At 36.7% G+C, this 25,865-nt stretch overlaps 1 protein-coding gene across 19 annotated transcripts in view; it reads left to right on the top strand.

Moving 5' to 3' along the window:
- Positions 1 to 25,865, top strand: part of LOC105475378 (membrane associated guanylate kinase, WW and PDZ domain containing 2) — a 1,478,421-nt gene that overhangs the window by 960,737 nt on the left and 491,819 nt on the right. For all 19 annotated transcript variants that reach the window (XM_011730573.3, XM_011730572.3, XM_071093993.1 and 16 more), the window contains 2 exons: positions 225 to 440; positions 20,172 to 20,382. In XM_011730573.3, coding sequence (XP_011728875.2) covers positions 225 to 440; positions 20,172 to 20,382 — 427 coding nt within the window. The remainder of the gene's footprint in view (positions 1 to 224; positions 441 to 20,171; positions 20,383 to 25,865) is intronic.

Raw genomic sequence — 25,865 nt, 5'->3', positions numbered from 1 at the left:
ATCTATATGTCTAAGCATTAAAGTCCAATACAACAGAAGGAACAAATATGTATATAGAGAGACACATAGATAGAAAACCATATATATATGTACGTGTCTATGTATGTACATATAAAATAGGATAAATATGTGTTAATAAGATTGTTAATATAATTTCCATTCTTCACAAATTATGTACACAGAAGAAATATTTAACTCCAAGAATGTTTTGGTATTGTTTGCAGACAATTACTACGGTACCCCAAAGCCGCCAGCAGAACCAGCACCATTATTGTTAAATGTAACAGACCAGATACTTCCAGGAGCCACTCCAAGTGCTGAAGGAAAAAGGAAGAGGAATAAATCAGTGAGCAACATGGAGAAAGCCAGTATAGAGCCTCCCGAGGAGGAAGAGGAAGAGAGGCCTGTGGTCAATGGAAATGGAGTAGTAGTAACACCAGGTTAGTCATTTACATTTTTTATGGGTTCATAAATCTACTGTTTTAGATCTAAGATATATATGTACACATAGATATATATACAGATACATAATAAGATATATATATACACACACATGTATTTCTTACATCTATGTGTTCACATGTAAATTATTGTAATTATCTTCAAAGAGAGAAGATTATGATATCAAATGGAAAGAACATGGAATTAAAGTAGTTGAAAGAATATACCAAAAAAATTTTTGTCATATTCTTCCAACTACTTTAATTTTTTATTTCAATTATATAATATTAGTGGCAATATAGTGAATGATTGAAACCTCTGTAAGATATTACGAGTCTTATATATGGTTGTGTAAACTTTTGAGGTCTTTGTTAATATTAGAGAAAATCTATTCTTAGAAATCTTGCTATGCTTGCAGTTCTGTCAGTAGAGGTTATGTCATGTGATTTAGTTTACAACTTCAATGAATACAATTTTCAAAATCGCTACAACTACAGAATGCCCATATTTTTGTTTCTTTTTCCTTACCACCTGATCTGGAAACATGAAGAATATATCTTTATACATTAACAATGTGAAGCCACTACCCTTGAACAAGGAAAATAATAGCCGTGCCTTTGATTTATGATCATTATACCACATATGTAAAGAATTAGACACAAATAGGCCAGGCGCAGTGGCTCACGCCTGTAATCCCAGCACTTTGGGAGGCCAAGGTGGGCGGATCACAAAGTCAGGAGATCAAGACCATCCTCGCTAACACGGTGAAATCCTGTCTCTACTAAAAACACAAAAATATTAGCCAGGCGTGGTGGCGGGCGCCTCTAATCCCAGCTACTTGGGAGGCTGAGGCAGGAGAATGGCGTGAATCTGGGAGGCGGATCTTGTGGTGAGCCCAGATCATGCCACTGTACTCCAGCCTGGGCAACAGAGCGAGACTCTGTCTCAAAAGAATTAGACACAAATATAAAATGTGCTTGTGCAAGGTATGGATTTGCATTTTTCTCATTCTTATTAATAGAGCATCAGAAATAGATTTTTAAAATAAAATTATTCATAAATATTACCAAAACAACAACAAAACTATGGCATTTTGGTAGCCTGTTGGAGTAAGTTGCCAAAATTTCATTTTATTTTTAATTTTTTAATGGTAGCATAGCAGTGGGCATTGAAAAAATCTAAAGTCCATGTTTAAAGCTTTTAAAAAACTGTTAGCATTTGTACCTTTCATACATACTATTCTTAAGATATTTCTTAGTACTACTTTGATGTCTATATTTTCATGTTTATTGTACTGTTTCTCTACTAATACAGTATTTGAATTTTCATGCTGTTACTTTTATCAAGGAAAAACTTCATAAGCGTACTTTTTATCTTCCTTTTTCAAAATGCCTATAAAAGTGTTCTTCATTGAACATAATATGAACATAAGGAGATCAAAAATTGAATCTGTGCTAATCATGGTAGAAAACCTAAGGTGCTTTTATCTTGATTACTCAGAGGAGGGCAACCTCCTTCATTAATATATGTGAGTTAAAATATATCCACTGACTCTAGCATCATTGATTTCTAGATACAAATGCTAAAAATCACTATAAGTAATGTAACTTGTCTCCTATGAAATGATGTGGCAATTTTCAACCAGTTAGATACCTTCCTCTTTTTTGATTCTGAAGTATCTGTGTCAAAATATTTGCTTTTAATTATGTAATTACATTTGAATTAAATCGATAGTACATAGTTTTTTTTAGCTGATCTTTGATGTGAGAAGTGGAACAACTCAGCTGGGTTGAAGCAGTAACCAAAAAAGAAGCAGAGGCTGGGGTCAGATAACATTTGCAAAATTTCTTACTGTTTAACATCTTGTGGTTAAAAGTGTAAAAAGTATATTCCTGCTAAACCAGGATCACTGATCCCTATTTCATTTCTTATCTGTGTAGGGCAAATAAAATGAAACATTCTTGATCCACAGACTTTTAAACCAGAAACTTGTTTAATTATGGGGCTTACTGAATCTAGAAAGCAAAATTTCCTTCTATTCATACCTTAAGCATAAAGATGATGTGCTTTTATGGTTAAGAGGTCTTCATCACCCCCAGAGAAACTGGATAAAACTGAACTCTTCTTGATCAACCCTAGCCATATGACTGTCTCTGGATTCCTCAGCATGATGATAGTAGAGAAGAACTGTTAGCCAACTCCAGGTTTTCAAGACAGTCAATGGATGCTGCCAACAGTGGCTCTGTAAATAAGCCTGCTGGACAAGTGGCCCTTATACTATGCTTTTCTTTCCTGTTATGGGGAGACGAGAGATATACAAATCAGGCAGCCCTTCACCCACTGTTCAAAAATGAGCGGAACAGTCTTAAACCAAAATATGGTCCATCATCCATTATTAGAAGTCCTTTGACAATCCTGGTCTTTGAAATGTCTTTGTTTTTCTTTATGTTTATTGAGTAGAGACTTTAGGAATTTCTTTGACCTCCTCTGATACACATTTTCCAACTCTTCACCTTTTGAACCTCATCACATTGGTTTGTTGTTGTTTTTTTTTTTTTTTTTTTTTTTTTTTTGGCACAGTGTCTCTGCCCTGCTTTCGTGTTCTTCACATTCTTCACATTCAGCAGATACAGGAGATTTCAAAGAAGACTGAGAAACATGTTCCTGGCCAGGGGTGGAGGCTCATGCCTATAATTCCAGCACTTTGGGAGGTCGAGGCAGGTGGATCAATTTCATAGGAGTTTGAGACAAGCCTGGGCAACATGGCGAAACCCCATCTCTGCAAAACACACACACACACACAAATTAGCCAGGCATGGTGGCACACACCTGTAGTCCCAGGTTCTTGGGAGGCTGAGGTGGGAGAATCGCCTGAGCCCAAGGAGGTCAAGGTTACAGTGATCCATGATGGTGCCACTGCACTTCAGCCTGGGCAACAAAGTGAGGCCTTATCTCAAACAAACAAAAAAAGAGAGAGAAAAACATGTCACTTAAATTTTAGTGAATACTGTCCTATATCAACTAACTATAGTAATAATTTATCAGACTTCAATTCAGAGCATAAATATTGTAATCAATAAGGTACATTTGGAGAATATAAAAGCATATTGAGGTAATATTATTCCATTACAAGGGAATTTTGATAATAGTAATAAGTAATGAAATAGTTCCCTTCTTTTGAATGCTTACCATGTGTTAGGAGCAGCCTAACCTCATTATAGGTATTAGTTCATTTAACTATCTTAACTCTTCCATTAACTAGGTACTACTTTACAGATTAAGAAACTGAGATACTTTGGCTAGTAACTGGAGTTCATATATAGGAAATTTTGGTCCACAACCCGTATGTCTGGCTGCCATGCTATCCTGAGTCTTATATAACAAAATACAAGTATAAATATATTTCTTAGTGATATATAGACATATAACCACTATTTTACCTGTATATCTTTCAAAGTGGTATTATAAATTTCTAGTTACCAAAAACTTCATATTGCTTTTATTTCTTGAACTCATGTACAATGAACTTACATCCCTCTGTGGGTATAAAAAACTCCTAGTTTTTAAAATTCTGTGCATATATAAGCATCAAATCTACCAATATTTGGCTTCATATATACTTAACCAAAACTTTAATCAAGTAAAGGTTGTGATTCCTCGGTTTATATCTAATACCTATTTTTTTTTTCATCTTTTCTCCTTTGAACTAGAGATTATACTTAAACTGCAGTTTTCTTTCTCCCAGACCTTATCTATATAAAGTCAATGACCACCTTTAGATATATAAGTTATCCAGTTCTGCTAACATTATCAGTGTTATCAAAATTCACATGACATGTGAATGTTTATTTTACTGAGTGTTCTTTCCTTTTGCTCAAAATTAGACCAGACACATAGAGTTAGCCCATGGCACCTAGGAAAACCATATAATGATTTTTCAGTGTCAGGACAGAAACATCTCTCTGTCGTACATTGCCTTGGTAATGGAAATCGATACAATTATTTCCTTAGATATATAGTTTTATCCTTGTCAATAATAAAAAATTAGAAAAATAAAAATAAATAATAATGGCCACTCTCCTCTAATGGATACAAACAATGGACCGGGCATATAATACATGTATTAACTCTAGTCCCGTAATAATTCTATACTTATTTTATGAATGAGATACTGAAATTTTGTTTAAAGTCCTTAACTAAAGTAAAAGTTTATTTACTGGCAGAGTTGAGATTTGGATCTAGTAATACCTGAACTCATCCGCTCTCCAACACATTTCCCAGAACTGTTAACCATGCCAAGGACAAAGGGACTTCTGACCTCTCCAAAGTAAATTGCAATCCTGCAGCTTAGAGGATTTAGTCTACATTATATTCCATTGTATTTGTCGTTTACTAGACTCACAGCAGTGATGTTAGATTTAAAGACAAGTATGGTGCATCCTTACATCAGCTTACAGATTGTTTTTGAACCGGTATTTAAAATTTACATCCCCTGGAAACCTTAACATCAACGTCACCTATATTTAGATATTTTCATCTTTCTGTTTATCTTGTTAGAGTTGATATCAGCCTCATGGCTTCAAATTCTATAGATTTATCTGCATCCTTCCCTGCTCTGCTGTGTTTAAGGTATATTTCTAACTAATGCCCACTGGACAGCATCACCTAAGCATTACTTCTGCAACTTAAATGCAATACGTTTCACTTAAACTCTTTGCCATACAACGAACAAGCAAACCAATTCACGAAGCCCTTTACCTGATTTCTCTAATTCTACATTTCACCCATATACCTCAGAATTATCTTTATGTTTCTTTTCCCCGGTCTTGGTATTGTTTATTAGGCACAAAAGGGCCTTTGGCTCCCGTCCTTTCCTTCGAAATATCACTGCACCATCCTAGAGCACTGCCTTATTAACTCATGTGTGGACTGTAGTTCCCTAACTGATCTGTATGCCTTGAGGATCCTTCCTGATCCAATTACCTTTTTTTCCACCATAGGTAAAAATTCCTGAACCAGAACTAGGTCATGGCAGGGCATAATGACTCACACTTGTAATCCCAGCACTTTGTGGGGCTGAGGTGGGTAGATGAGGTCAGGAATTCAAGATGAGCCTGGGCAACATGACAAAACCCTATGTCTACAAAAAATATAAAAATTAGCCAGACATGGTGGCACACACCTGTAGTCCCAGCTACTTGGGAGGCTTAGGTGGGAGGATCACTTGAGCCCAGGAAGGTCGAGGCTGCAAGGAGCCATGATTGTTCCTCTGCACTCCAGCCTGGGTAACAGAGTGAGACCCTATCTCAAGAAACAACGACAACAAAAACACGTCATGCAACTGTCCTCAAAACTCGAATGAGCTTCTGTTTCCATTGGTTCAAATTTCTCAGGCAGCAACTCAGGTCCTCCTACATTTGACTAGAATATCTCTGTTAGCATTGGCTGCCATTAATCCCATACATAAACTCCCTTCTCTCATCCACACGACACACTCAAAACATTTTCAGCTGTGTGGTCAGGCCATTCCCACATTTGATTTCTCTTTCTGTATTCACAATCCATTAAAAATATTTCTTATTTCCTGGGAATCCCTTGTTGACTTTTCACAGTGAAGAGTAAAAGCTGATCATCTCTGAATGACAGTAATACAATTTACACTTTTCATGTATTTGGAAGGTATTAGCCTGGTACTTGTTGAAAACTTTTCATAATGTGCATGTCTGGTATCCATATATATATATATATATATATATATATATATATATATAGTAAACATTATTAGAACAAGGACTTTTTTTTTTTTTTTTTTTTTTTTTTGAGACAGAGTTTCACTCTTGTTGCCCAGGCTGGAGTACAATGGCGTGATCTTGGCTCACCGAAACCTCTGCCTCCTGGGTTCAAGCGATTCTCCTGCCTCAGCCGCCCAAGTAGCTGGGATTACAGGCGCCCACTATCATGCCCAGCTAATTTTGCATTTTTTGTAGAGATGGGGTTTCTCCATGTTGGTCATGCTGGTCTTGAACTCCTGACCTCAGGTGATCTGTCCGCCTCGGCCTCCCAAAGTGCTGGGATTACAGGTGTCAGCCACCGCGTCTGTCCAAACAAGGACTTCTTTTACTTTTCTGTTTATCTGTTCAGCAATTAGCATATATCTTTAAATATTTCAAGTACGTAGTAAATCTATTTTTTTAGTCAATCTTGTCTAATCTCTAGAGGATGTCAGTTTTACAGTATCAACATGCTTACATTCCTTTCATGCTCATTTTACACTATTCAGTATATTCAATATGCAGTGTTTCCTAAGTTTGAAGGATATATCCCTGATCCTATATTCCTTCAAAAGTTGTATAACTAAAAAAAAGTATACAGAAGTGCATTTTAAAATACATACTCTTAGAGATAAGAATTAGCCGGCCTCCCTAGCTTTGGCAATACCAAAGATAGATAGATGATTAATAGATAAGTCGACTGGATGTTTTAAAAGATTGAACTCTCCTTCAGGAAAGCAAGATCCTGTAAACCAGAGTAATTAGGTTAAGCTTTCTTGGATTTCTTTTATTTCATGAGTTATCTGCTAAACTTTTCCGGAAAGTAATTCACTATTATCTTGTAGCTTCCCCTCACGAGCTATTAGTAAGCCTAGTGGAAAGAATTAGAAATGCACATATATTTTAAAAGCACTTAAATCTCTCTGTTAATACACACATACACACACACAATGCCAGGAGGAACAGGGCCCCATGAGAGCTACCTTCGCCAACAAAGAGAATACAGTATGTATACACAGAGCTGCCTTCTCCAGGCCCCCAAGCCTGCAATTAGTGCAAATGAACTGCATCTCCCAGAGAGCAAACAGAGTGTCCCTTATGTGATCACCGAGTGTCCTCGGCAATGATCTCAGTTCACCATTAGGGACCCGCATCCAGGTCCTGTGCTGCTTGGCACGCTGACTGTGCATGCACCATCAGTCCTGGTTCTGTGAATGAGACCCTGTCACTGTCAAAAGAATTATGTCCTCCCTAGTGAATCTCACTGTTTTCCTGTGAATAATGCCCCACTCTGAAACCACCCCAATGCCTATGCCCTGCTTATTTTTGTGTGGGTTCACAGAGACTGCAATTTGTGTGTCTACCCAGATATTTATCTTTTTTGAGCAGGGTAAGAAGGGCTTAATTTTATGATCTTGTTCCCAGAGTACTGGGTTTTATCTCTCTATTGAATGGGTAAATTTCTGGGGCTAATTTAAATTAGCCTTCTAAAATTAGATATTCTATCCATAAATGACGGCCATTCCATCTTTTCTTGAAAGAATTATTTGAAAGTTATAACTGTACTAGTTTTAAAATGTTCTGATTATCTAGATGTAATTAAAAAGTAATGATATCACTTTAGAGTTTGTGGTGATTGTAATTACAATATTACTATTAATATTATAATTTTATAATTATGGTAATATTACTATTAATATTAATCAAACTATTATAATAGTGATTGTAAACATACCATTTTAATAAAGGAAATCATGACTAGTTTTAGGAGTGTCATTTTAAATCAAGGCACAGTCACGTTTCGGTTAAACTGAAAGTAATGGATGTGAACCTCTTTAGTCCTTTTTTTTTTTTTTTTTGAGACAGAATTTCACTCTTGTTGTCCAGGCTGGAGGGCAATGACATGATCTCAGCTCACTTCAACCTCTGCCTCCTGGGTTCAAGCAATTCTCCTGCCTCAGTCTCCCAAGTGGCTGGGATTACAGGCATGTGCCACCATGCACAGCTAATTTTGTATTTTTAGTAGAGATGTGGTTTCACCATGTTGGACAGGCTGATCTCGAATCCCTGACCTCAGCTGATCCACCCGCCTCGACCTCCCAACCAAAGTGCTGGGATTACAGACGTGAGCCACCGCACCCGGCCCTCTACATCTCTTAAACGGATTCAGCATTGCATGCACTCAACCTCTGGAGAGGGTGTTTCTCTACTTCTCTGCAGGTTTACGTAATTTGTATGTGAGGGAGATTTGATCCATGAGTGGGGAAGGCAGAACGAGAACAACGAGCATAGCACCTCAGGTTTCTCCAGCAATTACAGAAAGCCCATGGAATTGTGAAAATGTTTAGGTTTCTTCAGTTTCTCCAGCCATTCTTAGAATCTAAGCTTTTTTCTAATCACAATCATGTATTCTCTGTAGGTGTGATTTTCACCTGTGTCCCTGTGTTTCTTATAGTTCCCCTCAGGAAAGTGATTATGATTATTGGTGCAAAATTCCAGCTACTTTACTGTCAGTGATGGCTCTGGTTATTTCTGGCTGAGGACTGGCCTTTCTCTCTGAAGAGAGCATAAGGTCTCTCCGAGCACCCGTTCCTTCCACGTGACTCTATCACTGGGAACAGTATTCTGATGTTTTTACCCCTCTTTGACTTTTTGTTCTCATCCAAAAATATTTTGACTCCAATTTCGCCCCAAAGAATAGCTCTTGAATTATCAAGATCAAATTTAAAGTCTTCCTAATTTTCTCTTTCATCTAATTTGAATTTCCTGGAACTTCAGAAAGTGGCCTCATGTTTTATATAATACTATGCTCCTGATTTAAAAAAAAAAAAAAATTGAAGGCAAGCTCTAAGAAATGTTGTATGTGCATGTTCTTTATTTCATACCTTGCTGTGGTTTTTTAAGTGTGTCAACATTTGTGTCAGTTTTTTCATCCCAAAGTTTGTTAAGGATTTGGGGGACTTGTTTCTTTATGATAAATATCTTTAGATACTTTCTTCTCCCCTGTTAATCTAAAATAATTTTGTCTACTAATCTTTCTGTGATTCTTTTCAATTTAGTTTTTATATCTTAGGAAATATTTTTCCTTGTCACCTTCTACCCACAGACTTTGAATTTTCTATTTTCATAATTTTCCATATTGTTCTTTTATTACTTCCAACAATTTATAACTAATTGTGGGTTTTAGATATAGAAGAAAAATAATTTTGAGGCATGAAGTATGCATTATCAGTAATTCACATATCCCTGGCTAGACCCCTGAATAGAAGAGATGTAATTAATTTGCTTATAAATATTACATATATATTGGGAGGCTGAGGTGGGTGGATCACAAGGTGAGGAGTTCAAGACCAGTCTGGCCAACATGGCAAACCCTGTCGCTACTAAAAATACAAAAATCAGCCCATCGTGGTAGTCCCATGCTACCTGGGAGGCTGAGGCAAGAGAATCGCTTGAACCCGGGAGGCAGAGGTTGCAGTGAGCTGAGATTGCGCCACTGCACTCCAGCCTGGGCGATGGAGCAAGACTCTGTCTCAAAACTAAAATAAATTCTAAAAAAATACATATATAAATCATTTCTTCACAGGATTGGGGATTTCTGCCTTCTGGATTGATGTATCATCCCAAAAATCAGAAGCATAGTTAACCACTAACTTTCCCTAATTCTAATATCTGCTTCTAGACTTACGTTTTCTCCCAGCCTCAAATAATAAAGGGAAGCATTTGTTTACATCTGCAAAAATATGGTATAGATACATTTGCCACACTGTTTAAGGACCACCCCCTCTTTATACTCATATCTGATGTATTAATTATAATGATTTTTTTAGCACTTAGAACCACTTCAGAGCACTGAAGAGTCAAAAACTGACTAATAGTCAAAAATAAGTTTGCATAGAAAAATCTCTGAAGGATCACAAAGATAATTATTATTGCTAACTTGATGGCTAGAGCTCTTAGAGTAGCAGCAGGAGGAAAGCTTGCTTTTCACTGTTTTCCTCCATTGTACTTCTGCATTTTGTGCCATGTGCGTGTTTCTCTATGTCTCTCTCTATATATATGCAAAAAAGGTTACTATACAATGTGCAAATATTTTAGCACCCATATTAGAATTGTTCTCATTTTAGAAGGTTTAGGAAAAGTAAGAAAACTGATAAGAGCATTCTTGTGCAATAATTGACAATCTTGACTTCTTTTGATCAACTGGCTGTGTAGAATGCATGACTGCTCCCTTTCCGAAGACACCGAAATGTGTCCTACACTTTTCATTACAGAATATAATCTATAGTACAGCCAGGATGAAAAATCAATTATATAAGTTTACAAATTATATATTAGAAATAAAATAATCATAATTTCCCATACATAAAAATCAGCACAATTATATTTTTCTTTTGTCCAAATATCAACCCTAAAGTGTTGATTCATTTACAGGAGCCTGTGGTTCAAATTCTAAGCCAGCTTCGAGCAGTGAAGCAAACAGTCTCCCCACCACAATCCAATAAAACCTTAGATCAATATAACAAACACACTTTTTAATGGGATTGTTGGGTTTGCACAAAAGCATGGAGAAATCTTTAAGCCCCACCACATCCAACACAGTGGCCACTACCACAAATGAGTAGAAACCAGAGCGAGAAGGAGTCAGTTATAAGCCAAAGTTGCCCCCGGGGTATATGAGAAGACCAAGCTTTGGACCAATATAAAATTGGGGAGCTGTGTTTCTGATTCTGCTTTAAATCAGTGCTCTCAAAGGTGCCAAAGTGATGCCAAGTTTGTAGCTCAGTAGCAGCCCCTGGTGCCCAACAAAAGCAAATGCAGAACTCTAGAGAATGTAATAGTGAACTCGGAAAAGAATGCATGGTTTCTGAGGATTGCTTCTCCTCCTTTAATTTACTTAACCCCATTACATGTCTCTGTTGAGGAAGAAAAGCTCAATTGATGCAAACACCTTTTAAAGAAGAAATACTACCTTTATGTATATCCTTCTCTGACATTTGCATTACTTTTTGAAAACCTCTAATCTAAAAATTATGGAAAATTGACCATACCTTTTGTTTCTGTAGGCAGAAATCATTTGAATTTCTTGACCAATTTAACTACTCTATTTAGTATTATAAATAATAGAATTCAGTGGTAATAATATGTAACATTTACCGAACACCTACTATATTCTAGCAGTTTACTACTCTAAGCACTTTGTAGATAAGTCTCATCTAATCCTTACAGGTAGGTAACTTCATTATCCCCATTGTACAGTTAACAAAATTGAAGTATCCACAGAGCGATTAAATAACTTGTTCAACATCCCACTTTAAAGGACAGATTCAAGCCTAGGTGGACTGGCACCAGCCTTAACCATTATGTTCTGCCGCTGCTTATGGAGACTGTTGTTATTGGGGAATTTCTAAAGGAAACATAAAAAATGTTTACATTTCAAATTATTCTTATTCTCTTTATGAACTACAAATATATTCCCCGATCCTTTTTTTCTCTCAGCTTAAATGTTTTCCAGCCATGCTTACTTCCAAAGAAATAATATGAAGACAAGGAGAAAAAATTATTGGATTTCTTAAAAGTTGTCACATAGCCATTGTAAATATAAATCACAGGGTAAAATAAATTTTGGAAATTCAAATTTTATGATGGTTTAAAGAAATAAATTTTTCTATCTACCTTAAAAACAAATCCTTCAATTATTTTCCTTCATTTCAAAAGACGACAGTTACAGAAAATTGCGTGTTAACTGTATATATAGACCGTGCCAAATGAAAATATGGATGAGATATAAAATATGTATTATTCTTCTTGAAATGGTTTTATCTTGGCTTCTGGTTATTCTTTAATGAAACTGGATGGGGACATTCAAAACCATGACATTCTAATTTATCACTGGTCTTGTACCTGAGAAGCAACGTGTTAGATACTGGCAGGGCAATAAACATGAAAGCAGATGGAGGCCGGGCGCGGTGGCTCAAGCCTGTAATCCCAGCACTTTGGGAGGCCGAGGCGGGCGGATCACAAGGTCAGGAGATCGAGACCACAGTGAAACCCCGTCTCTACTAAAAATACAAAAAATTAGCCGGGCGCGGTGGCGGGCGCCTGTAGTCCCAGCTACTCAGGAGGCTGAGGCAGGAGAATGGCGTGAACCCAGGAGGCGGAGCTTGCAGTGAGCCGAGATCGCGCCACTGCACTCCAGCCTGGGCAACAGCGTGAGACTCCGTCTCAAAAAAAAAAAAAAAAAAAAAAAAAAAAAGAAAGCAGATGGAATGGCTACTATGCATATTTTGGTAATATCAAAACCTTAGACTGGACCAGAACCATAGAATTTATAAGGACTGAACTAAAGGCACAAATACATACATTTATTCTCTCCCAATTAAATGCTTTGAGTCCCTGTACTATGTACAGATATTTGAGCCCTTCTGAATTTCTTATGGAAAGGAGAAAATTATATTAACTGAATTCAACAAAACCCTCAGGGCAGGCAAGATGAAAGGAATTAAATTTCTTAATTCTTCACAACAGTTAAAGTGTAGGTATTAATAAAATATGTTTTTGTAGATCATTGTTTATAAGACTGTATGTTATAAATGTCTGTTTTGTGCCTCAATGTTTCTATAGAATTTCTAGGAATTCTATTTAACAGTCCTAGTTCTATAGACAATTTTTTCATCCTTAGTACTCTTTAAGAAGAGGTGTTTCTTCTTTACTGAAATGTTCTTTGTTTTTATTGTCAGTGAAAAAAAATTCTTGTTCTGGTTTGAAAGACATCTAAGAGACACAGAAACGCAATGGGGAATGCACAAAAAATGTCAGTGTTTGATAAGATCTGTTCATTTTAGCAGTAAATAAGGAAAAAATTATATTTTACACATCCAAAAAAGACTATTTTTCAATTTAACAATAAAAGCATACTGAGAAATGCATCTTAGAAGTCAAAAAGGACAATTTTACTTAGCCACTTCCTAATCAAATATAGCTTCACACCACTACAAAAAAGGTAAAACATACATGGGTTATTTGTCTCCTTCTCCCTAGTCAGAATTTAAATAGTCTGGGGATTCTCAAACCACAGATCTGACATATATATGATGTGTGCGAGGGCATGCTTACATGCACTTATTTCTCATCACACTGCATGGGACTAGGAATACTCGCAGGAGTAGCTGACACAGGCAAGCTTGGTTGGCATGTAAGATCTGGTTATTTCCCTCCCATTATTAGTTTGTTCTGTTCTTAACGGGTAATTTCTTAACTACTTACACAATGTCCAATATATGTCATTTTTAAAAAATTTAAGCCAATGCAGAAGAAAGATATAATCATTATCTGAAATGCAACAGTTTATTTCTATTTTCCATATTAATCAGGGAAACAAATATGATATAGCATGAAACACTAATTGGCAGTCCTTGAGATGTTAAATATTGGTTCAGTGGATTACAAAATGAACTGATCTAGTACACCATTTTATGAGTTGAATTGTGTTCCCCACCCCCAAATTCGTATGTTGAAGTCCAAACCCCCAGTATCTCAGATGGTGACTTTATTTGGAAATACGATCGTTGTAGATGTAATTAGTTAGGACGTGGTCATCCTGAAGTAGGGGTAGACCCTTCATCCAGTATGACTGGTGTCCTTATAAAAAGAAGAAATTGGAACCCCGATGTGCACACAGGGAAAATACCATGTGAAGACTGCAATTATGCTGCCATAGGCCAAAAAGCTACCAGAACCTAAGAGAGAAGCCTGAAATAGATCCTTCCATAGTGCCTCCAGAGGGAGCTGGCCCTGTCAACGCCTTGATATAGAACTTCAGTCTCCCGAATGTAAGACAATAAATATCTATTATTGAAGCCACTGAGTTTGTGGTGTTTAATTATGGCAGCCCTGGAAAAATATTACATATCATTTGGATCACATTCTCCTTGACTGTACAGTGCGTAGCTTAGTGTCCGATGGTTAGTAGGCACTAAGTAAATGTTTCTAATAATGCAGGAAATATAAGACCAGTTCCTCCTCTCACTGACAAATATTGGAGTTCCTCAGACAACTGCTTTAGATACTTTGGTTTCTAATTGCTACACTGTCTTCCTAGAAAATTTTATTCAGTTATTTTATGTCATTGAGTATCACTTAACAAATCATTATCGTGATACTCTATATAGTTGCTCAGAGTTGGGGGAATCACATCTTCTCCACCCATCCCCCTCCATGTTGCCTTGAATGTCTAGGAGAGTACTGAATTTGCATTCCACCATCTCTTTTACTCACTCTGCCCAGAAGAGGTGCAGGGATTTATCTGGGTGGTACAACTTGGAAGACGAACCTGGACCTTCTTGGCTCAGTTCCCCTTTTCTTCCTCCTAAACATTCTACTTTGCCCTTCTGGGAACATATTCTACCCCTACATGGAAGCCCTGCCCTGGTTCCACATTGCCAATGAATAAATTGGTCCTCTGGGTTTTGCCAGAAGCCCTTGATTCTCATATTAAACCTCATCCCTAGATGAGCCTTTGTGAATAGTAAATGTGGGAATGTTATGGATCTTTATTTGCCTTACTCATTTTTTTGTCTTACTTTGTTAAGATGGGAGAGGTGGGTGCTACTTACTGCTTTCCTCTCAGCTTAGTTCACAGTAGCCTGATAAGAAGGTCTATACTCTCCCCCATTAAGGTCTTGTCAAGTATCTTACACACTATAGATATTAAATTCGTGTTTGCTACTGTAATGCTTTATTAATTAAGAATAAAGAAATGGATGAATAAACAGATGAGTTAGATAAACTGGGAGAACTTTGCCCAGTAATCTCTGATGCATCAACAGATATGATTATAGACTTCTCCAAAGACTAGATCCCTTTTTAAGAGATGTCCTACATTTCTCTTGAGAAGTTAATGGTATTACACAGTGGAAGGAAAGTTCATTTGTTCATAGCCAAGCTTCTTGAATGACTGCTTTGTCAGGATAATTCTTTTTTTTTTTTTTTTTTTTTGAGACGGAGTCTCGCTCTGTTGCCCAGGCTGGAGTGCAGTGGCACGATCTCCACTCACTGCAAGCTCTGCCTCCCGGGTTCATGCCATTCTCCTGCCTCAGCCTCCCATGTAGCTTGGACTACAGGCACCCACAGCTGCACCCGGCTAATTTTTTGTGTTTTTAGTAGAGATGGGGTTTCACCGTGTTAGCCAGGATGGTCTCGATCTCTGTCAGGATAATTCTATATTTTCTTTTCATTCATTTTTTGACCTATTCCAATCTGGCTTCACCAACCACTTCACTGTAAAGGCTGCCATAGCTGGCAGCCAGTGTCACCAGTGATCTGCACATCATTCAGTTCTATAGATTTTATGTCCTTGTCTTGCTGGACTGTGCAGAAGCTTTCGCAACAATTAAGTGTCTTGTCTTCAACACCCTTTGCTTGACTTTTGCAACATGAAGGTTTTTTAATTTTCTCATTGCCTCCATGGCTGCCCTTTCCTCTTCTCCTTTTACCAGTCCGTTCTTTCAGTGACTTAAATGTTGAAGTTCCTCAGATAGCTGCTCCAGATTCTTGTTTCCACTTCTCACACTGTCTCTTGGCAATTTCATTTACTCGTGGCTAAAATTTCATTTACTCGTGGCTAAAATCCAGCCATATGCTGTTGTCTTTCAGGTTTATTTTTTTCCCAGCTAAGAACTCTCTGACTTGACATCTCCATGAACCTCTAACTCAGTGTGCCCAAAGCCATATGTATAGACTGCCCCTACCCCACAGAATCCTGCTCCCCTTTCCCTGTTTCCAATCTCAGTGAATAGCCTTGCCACCCACCATGTCAGGTTATAAAATCTACCCTCTAAATATTTTTTCATCCACTTATTTCCATCTCCATGCCACCATCATTACTTTTTGAGAGCACAAAAATAACTTTCCACTGCTCTATAAACATCTATTCTTGGCACCCTCAAATCCCCGGAATAGTTAAGGAGATATTTGTGGGAAATGAAAATCTAATTTTGTCATCTACTTCAGTAGAACGTAGCAGTATCTTTGCTCTCAGGACACATTTCCAAATCCTGAGCATGCCTGATAGGGCCTCACCTAATCCAGCTGTCTTATATTTATTTCTCCCTTACCTTCTTCTGAAAGAACCCTCAGATCTCATTGCACATTGAAAAAGAGGTTTTCCCTGACTCTTTATATGAGATTATATGACTATACATATAGAAGATCCCATATACATAAGATTCCTTAGGAAGCACTCATAACACTTAAAATTACTGTATAAAGACTATACATCTTAGCATATTTGGAGTTCCATGAGAGAAAGGATCAATGTATCTCTTGTTCACTCTTCTGTCCTCAGTGCCTGGCACCAGTTGAGTGCATAATAAATATTGATTAACTGAATATTGAATAACTGAATATGTTCAGAGCATGACCTTGCATTTGAACTTTTCAGTGCAGCATGACGTTTTGTATGTTCCATGTACATACCGCAGTATGTATAATTACATGTTGAAACATGCCACAGAAAAGAGAATCTGAAGATAGCAGTGGTACCTATTTTTGCTGCTTTTATTCTACAAAATTTACAAAGGTCAAATCTATATAAGGAATCAGCTAGGAGACTATATCATTAAGGGCCATATTATATTCTTAATTTCCTTTTTAAGGGCAACACAGTGAAAACTTGTAAAGTGTTCTTATGTTTTCTAATTTCTAATAGATACTTCAATATTGCTCTCCTAGATTGATGCAGAGGGGGGAAAAATTGGCCCATGCAATTAATAGTGACACCAAGATGATATTCTAATTTACTCATTTAAATAATCTATTAACTTTTGAAGTTGTGAAAACAATAGATACCCAACGAAGGCATATGCAAAGAAGATATGTAAAAGAAGCTTTTCCCACCCCCATCCAAATTTACTATCCTGAGTTAATCAAAGCTGACAATCTGTTACACATCCTTGCAGTCTATATACGTGCTTATACAGACATATAACTGTATATCACTTAGATGCCTTAATATTTGCTTATTTAGAAAAATAGAATTAATATTATACATTTCTCTGCAACTTAGATTACTCTTCAAATAACAATTATAAGCTCCTTTCAAGGTCAATAGATATTCATTGGTTTTAAACTACATAGGTTTCCATGGTAATGACAAACATTATTTATTTATTTAATTATATTTTCATTGATAGGCATTTATATCATTTCCAGGGTTTTACTGCTACAAACAATATTGCAAAAATAGTATTATATAGGCATAGTTATATAATACTGCCTTTATTTCTAGAGGATATGTTCTCAAAGTGGGATAACTCAAAGTCTGTGTGTATTTGTATTTTTTTATTTTAATAGGCATTATGTTCCCAAACAATTGCAGAATTTTTATATTTCCAAGATGGCTGCCTTATCCTCACATTACCTCTTACTACATTTCAGCCCCTCTGAATCTCACTAGTGCTCTCCTTCTAGTTTCTGAGTTAAGGAACTTCTTCTTTTACCCTAATGATAATACTTTCTCTCGATGGTACCTGCTCTACTCTTCCCCAACAAATAAGACTCACGGTTTGTCCTTGACAGCAGAAAAACTAAATGGGGGGGGGGGGGGAAATAAATCCATGAATAGCTCAGTAAACATACACATTAGGAGATATTTTAAAAATATCCCCTATACAATTAAGCCTACACTTTGACCAAATTATTTGCCCAATAATCTCATCCCATGAAAAGGGATGAGTCTTTAAAATTATCTCATATACTCACTCTCTGAAGTGCCTACTGATGAGAGTTTAGAATGTCTCTATTTTCCTACCTTTTCTTCACTTTCTAGAACCTGAGCTTTCCTGAGATAAAGTTTGAAACCCATGGTCTTATTAGGTCTTCATGTATTTTTCTTCTTTCTATAATCTGTCTTTAACACATATGACAAATTTTCAGAAATGTGATCATCTTCCATTTACATTTAACTGTATTATCCAGGATTTACTTCTTCTGTATTAGTTAATCCTCACACTGCTATGAAGAAATACCTGAGACTGGGTAATTTATAAAGGAATGAGGTTTAATTGACTTACAGTTCCACATGGCTGGGGAGGCCTCAGGAAACTTACAATCCTGGTGGAAGGCAAAGGAGAAGCAGGCACCTTCTTCACAGGATGGCAGGATGGAGTAGGGGAAATGCCAGACACTTATAAAACCGTCAGATCTCGTGAGACTCACTCACTACCATGAGAACAGCATGGGGGAAACCTTCCCCATGATCCAATTACCTCCACCTGGTTCTGCCCTTGACATGTGGGGATTACAATTCAAGATGAGATTTTGGATGGGGACACAGCCAAACCATATCATCTTCGTACCTTTTATTTTCTCCCCATATCTTGAGATTTCTGCTCTGATTCAATCATCATGATGTGGTTAGAGTAATTTTTCAAATTTTGCCCTCAGATAAGATACTTGGAGAGTATACATTCAGAACTTTTGCATGTTCAAAAGTTTTTTGCATGTTCAAAAGCTTTTTGCATGTTCAAAAGTCTTTGCCCAGATAGATGAATATCTTGGTAGAGTTAAGTTCTTGGATTATTGTACCTTTTTTTCTCTCAAGTTACTATAGATGTTACCCTCTCTTTGAGCTTAGAGTATTTCAGATAAAAGGTCTGATGCTCTTTTGTTCCTCTTTTCTTTGTAAGTAATCACATCTGTTCAGTATGGAAGCTGCTAAAGTTGCCTTTTAATATTGTAGTTTGGAAATTTCGACTAGATGTATCCAAGTGTCTGCATGTTTCATTAATCTGGCCTCAGATTCAGTGAACTGTTTCAATCTGCAGACTGGTGTTTCTTCATCTTAGATAAATTTTCTTCTATTGTTTATTGACTTATTATTTCTTCCTTGTGTGTTCCTTCTTCTCATTCTGGAACTCATACTGCTTATATGTTGGGGATCTTGGGTCTGTCCTCCAAGCCTGTTATCATTTCTCTTAAGGTATTTTTTGCTCTGTTGTATGGTAGCTCGCCTTAGCTATGAGGAATGTGCTCAAGTACCCCCAGTGGATGCCTGAAACCTCAAATGGTACCAAATCCTATATATACTATACAAAAAAAAAACCATGATAAAATTTAATTTATAAATCAGATGCAGTAAGAGATTAACAACAAATAATAAAGTAGAATAATCATAACAATATACTATTATGAAAGTTATGTGAAGGTGGTCTTTTTCTCTCTCAAACTGTCTTACTGTACTGTAATCATCTGTTTTTGCACCCTGGTCAACCGTGGGTAACTGAAACTATGGAAGAGCTGTGTTTCTTGTTGGCAGAGCTGTATTCCTTTCTGGATTCTCTAGGAAATAATCCATATCCTTGCCTTTTCAAGATTCTAGAGGCCACCAATATTTCTTGGCTTATGGTCTTTTTCTGTCTTCTAAGCCAGCAACATTGCATCTCTTTGGCCATGATTCAGTAGTCAATTCTCCCTCTTACCCTTCTTTTCTGCCTACTTTTTTCACTTTTAAGGACCCTTGTGATTACATTTAATCATAATCATCCGGATGAGGCCATCTGGATAATCAAAGATAATCCCCCCATCTCAGGGTTCTTAATCACATCTGCAGATCATCTTTTGCCATGTAAGGCAATATTCATATATTCCAGGCATTAGGATATGAACATCTTCAGGGGCCCATTCTGCTCACCATACCTGTATTGTGAAATGGTCCTTACATTACATCCTTCAAACCTCCAATTCTGTAAACAACAATAATTAGCTGAAAGATAGATGACAATGAGGAGTGAAAGGAGAACTCAAATAGGCCTAGTGATCATTATGCTTTTTCAGAAATGTTTCCTGTTAGCCTTCATAGAGTTTATTCATGGAGTTTATTCCCTAGTACAGCATTCTCCATACTCAGTCCAGAGTTACCATGGCTGGAGTGACTAACCACATGCTCTTGTTCTCTTACAGAATCCAGTGAACATGAAGACAAGAGTGCAGGTGCCTCAGGGGAGATGCCCTCCCAGCCTTATCCTGCACCACTGTACAGTCAGCCTGAGGAGCTGAAGGAGCAGATGGATGACACAAAGCCAACTAAACCTGAAGACAGTGAGGAACCAGACCCATTGCCTGATAACTGGGAAATGGCCTATACAGAGAAGGGGGAAGTCTACTTCATTGAGTGAGTTTCACACATTTCTTTCAACAGTGCCAAAAAGATCATAGCAGGATATAAATGATGTAGCAAGTTAGACATGAAAAAAAAAAAAAAATCATGAACTTCTGGTAACATCTTTTTTATTTGTGAGAGAATGATGAGATAGTGCCTTAACACAGTAAAGCATCCTAGAATACAGATATAAATCAAACAATGGATTAAATAATTGCACCCTACAATCTCTTATAACTGTGACTAAAAAGACAAATCTCCATGTTATGTTATTATTGAATTAGGAATAGTCTAGAGATCATGAGAAAGTGCTTACTCAACTCCTCCTAGGACCCCCATCTTGTCGAAATGAATTTTTTCTCCTATTATCTAAGCTAGTTGCAGGAATATTCACCATCATGTCCGGGAGTTTAATAGAATGCAACTATTTGAAGTAATAGGTCACAAAATAAAAAATATTGATGTTGTTTGTTTGTTTGGTTGGTTGGTTGTCTTTGAGACAAGGTCTCACTCTGTCACCCAGGCTGGAATGCAGTGGCACAATCACAGCTCACAGCAGCCTCGACCTCCAGGGTTTAAGCAGTCCTCCCGCCTCAGCCTCCTGAGTAGCTGGGATCACAGGTGCATGCCACCATGTCTGGCTAATTTTTGTATTTTTAGTAGAGATGGGGCTTTGCCTTGTTGCCAAGGCTGGTCTCAAACTCCTGGGCTCAGGTGGTCGCCCACATTGGCCTCACAAAGTGCTGGGATTACAGGGGTGAGCCACTGCACCCAGCCAAAGAAAATGTTTTTAGCATTTGACCCCGATGTCAGATGTCGGTAAAATAATTTGGCTTTGTATAGTTCATTATACTTCCTTTTACTATATTCCATTATATTAATTGCTTACAATTGTTATGACTTGCTAAGGAAACTGTAGTGCAAATCCTGAACTTCTTAGTAATACTCAACCTAATCTTTCTTTTAGGACATTTTTTAAAAATATAATTTTTGTATACATCTTAATAGTGTCAGGCTTTTCTTTAGCTTCTTGGATTAAAACAACTTTTTAAAAATTCCAAAATAGAAAATCTTTGCACAAAATTAAGTTGTTGATGTGCACAAGACAACCAAAATGTTCATTAGTAAGAATAAAAACAGAAACTAATGTAAATGAACAACCTTATCCTCTCAAAGTTGTATAAGCCTCAAAGAGTGAAAATAATAGAAACTGAAGTTTTCAGTTTTGACAGTGGATAAAAATATGGAAACTCTGATTATTTAAGAAATACATTAAAACTGGATTTTCTTTTCCAACCTGGAGTGATTTATAACTTAGATCTCTATAGGCAGAATTCAGTTGAGAAATTGAAATGTTACCACATACCAATATTTAATTCTCACGTGAAGTTGGAAACTCTGATACATGTAACCAAGGGACTACATAATCAGATAATTATTCGGTGCTCTGCTTGACTCCAACATGGATGAGAAACAGTGTTTTGTAGAAAATGAATCAATAGTGTTCACCTTTCAGAAAATGTTCTAATTTTAAAAGGAATAAGAATCTCTTACATTATTTCTTATTGCTATAATCAATGACCAAGGCATCTTTTATCAATTAATTGGAAAATAGAATGTTTAAAAAAGTGAACAATTTAAAATAATCATATCTAGAAACATAATTTTGATATTAATGAAGACAGCATGACATCATTGCAGACCAGAACTCAAAATACAAATCTTATATATGAGGTCACAAATAGATGTTCAGAACAATTGATGTTCGGAATAAGGAAGTTGATGATATACATATTTTTATTATATAAGACAAGGGGAGTAAGGCTATATGGAAAATAATAAAAGGAAAGCAGCATGACAAGTTGATTAAAGACTGTTTTCTTACAGTGTTTCCAATAATGCAATCATAAAAACTTTTTTTGTGTATGATTGTAAAGTAAACTTTCCTCTTTTAACTACATCAGGTATTGAGGGTATGAAGAAAAGGAACTTCAGAAGACAGAACTTATGTTCCAGGTATATAGGAAGTAGTGAGGGTCAGTCAGGGCTTGAGAGAATCTAGCAAAATGATTCTATGACTCTTGTCAGTCAGCCAGTGTTGGCATTCAAACGTGTAAGATATTTTGTCCTTGCTTTCAAACTTGTTGGCAATATGGGGAAGAGAGACAAAAAGTTATAAACAATTGATCAACAAATTCTGAATTTTGTGATAGTCTTCAGGGAAGCCAAAGCTTAGAATAGATTTAAGATATAAAAGGGTCACCAGAGAGAAGGTGAGATAACATAGACTTGAAAAGTTAGCAATGGGTAGATAGAGCATTCCAGGTATGGGAGCTGTCATTACAAAGACAAAGTCCCTAGGTGTATTAGGAATGGTGAAGAAACCCCTGACCTTACTAGAGAAGTATGTATTAGTTAGTAAATCCCAGGAAATGACTGCTTAGTTTTTGTTTCTGGATCATTAGTGCTTTGAAAGGCAAGCAAAGGAGCGGCATTTGTTGTTGTTGTTTGAGTTTGTTGTTTTTTAATCTTCCTAATGTTGGAGGGAAGGACTGGTGGACAGTATTAGGAGCAGAGATGGATGGAGGTGGAAAATTAAAACAAAGTGAAGGAAACAATTTCATCTGTGGGGAAAGAGCTGATGCTGAGGGAGAATAAGGTGAAAGAAGGAGCCTGGAGTCATGGTGGAAGTGACTGTCTGGAAAGTGATTAACAGAGGAGGCAGGATCGAGGTAGTCTATGACACCTGCTTTTAGTTCCTCCATAGACTGGAGGCATTCCCGCCCGCCTGCTCCCCGACACCCTCTGCCTTACCCCCAGTTTGTGATTCATCTGTCCTTCATAAAGGTTACCTTTGAACCTCAAGATTTGGTGTGATGAACTCAGGTATCACAGAGTGGGCAGTGAATCAGCGTCTTTTTCTCTGGTCCTTCATGTCCGTACCATCTCACCAACAACGTTACAGTTTCCCCTCTCTCTGTCTATGGTTTACTGTGCTTTCCTTTTTCTTTAGTTCACTGATTTTCTCCTGTCTGTTTTCACTCTTTGCCCTGGAATGTTCCTTCCTTTCCTAATTACATTTAAATCAACATTTCCACCCACTGTCATTTATCTGTGAGTTCCTTTGCTTCTATGACAAAGAATTCTTATGGGACTAACAAACTCCATACTATGAAAGGCCCTTGCAAACAGATCTTGTAGAACAGGAGACAGTGATTGGGGAGGGAGCATGGTTGAGCAATAAGACATGTCTTAAGGACAAAGCCACCATATGTCTCAGAGGTAGTCCTGAAGCAGTTATGTACCAGCATGTATGATAGAAAGGGAAAGTAGAAATAGGTTCACATTGTGGCATGGCTCAGTTGAGCTCATTCACATATGCATTACCTCACATACTTGTCATTTTTTTTGTGATAAGAACACTTAAAATCTACTCTCAGCAATTTTCAAAAATATAGTACATATAATTTTTATCAATTAAAAAATAAGTAAAAAAATTTTTTTAAAGGAAAGGTAGAATACCATAAGAGGAAGGTAAACCAGAGGGAAAAGAAAGGAGAAGAAAAATGAGAGAGATTTGTGAGGGAAGAAGTGCTGACATCAGTAAAAACTTTTCTCTTGTGCAGATATTGTGGGAGCTGCTTAGAGTAATGAAAGTCTCCTCTGGCAGATCCCACCCTTTCATTAGACTTTGCTGAATTCTGTCTCCTGTAAAATGAAGACCATGACAAAACAGAAAATAAGTGAAACAAAGGAGAATGATTCTTTGGTTCTGTGTATAAGATAGATAGATAGAGAGATAGATAGATAGATAGATAGATAGATAGATAGATAGATATAATAGTTATTTCTAAATATAAAGGAACTCTACACTGAAACATTAATTTTAAATATGTAGTTTTAAAAGACATATATTAAACAGTATAGGTTTTGAATTAAGGTAACAAGCAATTCCATTTACTTGTCTTTTATTATGCAATTATGTTTTGAAATATTTATTGGTTTATTTGATCTTGCAAAATAGTTATATGACTCCATCCTTTAGAAGTTCTTCATTTAAGAGGTGAAGGTTTAGAGGTTCTGCATTTAAGAGGCAAAGGTTTTTTTCTGCCCTCAGCAATCCTGGTAAACTAGTGGGCCCACTATGTTTCCCACACTACTCAAACTGCTTCCTTTGATAAAAGCAGATTTCTTCTATCCTGTAGAATGACATTTAATTGGAAAAGGAGAATTGCTGAGAAAATATTTTTATGCAGCATAATTTTAAATTTTGAGTGAGCACACTCTTCCAAACACGCTTTAAAATAGTAATAATGTCTTATGTTTCATAATTTTCAGGAGACTTTTAAATGTATAATACTGTGTAAAACCATTAGTTTCTTTGACTCGTCATCGTCTTCATTAGCATTATCTTTGAAATAGGCAGTATATTACTTATAAATTCAAATGAGAATATGTAAATTCAAATAGTTATTATATATCAAGCGCCCACCTTTTTAAGGGTGTGTTCAGGTTAACTTAACAACAATGGTTCATCTGTTAAGCATTTATACTCCGTTCACTTAATCCTCACTTTATGAAAGTGAGGCTTTCAGAAGTAACTACTTGCCAAAAAGTCAGACATAGCCAGGGCTCTTTGATTCTATTTATTCAACAGAGGTTTATTGGTCATGTATTATGTCCTGGGAATCATTCTAAATCCTGAAAATACAGTAGTCCAAAAAACTGACAAGATTCAGACTTTCATGGGATGTAGACTGTCTCCGTGGTCCTTGTCCTTAACCAATTTGCTGTGATGCCTGCTTCACATCACCACCGCCCTATAAAGTGTTTGGTTTATCCACGTGTCATAGACGAGACTTTGAGGCATCCTTGGACAAATTAACGTTCCCAAGGTCACATAACTCTTTCACTCTACAAAGTCATTCCCATTATTTCATACTACCTCCGATATAAACAAACATTGGCTGAGAAAAAAACTAAACTTTTATATTACGAATAGTATTTGTTTTATAAGTTTCTTGGCGAGCAATTCACTACTCCAGAGGCTAAATGTTCCATAAAAGAAGAACTGCCACAGGGTTAATCTGGATTGACATGCTTTGGGAATCCCATTAAATTGCTTCTTTGTTTGGGAGTCAGTTTAGTTAGTGACACAAAAGAGACTGCTATTGCTTTGGCAAAAAACAAAAAGACAACAAGAACCTATTTGTTTACTGCCATCTTCCTGAATGGCAGTGAACACTATGTCATCTTAAATAACAGGTTTTTAAACGCAGGCTTTTGAAACTGAAAATCACATCTGTGAAAAATGTCATGGCTGTATATGGTTTCCAAATATTTGTCAGGGCTGAATTTGCTTTTAAATTCTAAACAAACAGACAATTAGTTTGTTTCTTTTTGTGTTCCTATTTCTGTATCTCCTTAAGTTTTAATTAAATCACCAATTGCCATTTCCAAAAAAAAAATGAAGCATCATTTATTAAATAAAAGAT

Source organism: Macaca nemestrina, chromosome 4, assembly GCF_043159975.1.
Source record: "Macaca nemestrina isolate mMacNem1 chromosome 4, mMacNem.hap1, whole genome shotgun sequence".
Lineage (NCBI taxonomy): Eukaryota > Metazoa > Chordata > Mammalia > Primates > Cercopithecidae > Macaca > Macaca nemestrina.
The sequence above is the reverse complement of the archived record's forward strand: the minus strand, read 5'-3'. Positions and strand labels throughout refer to the sequence as shown.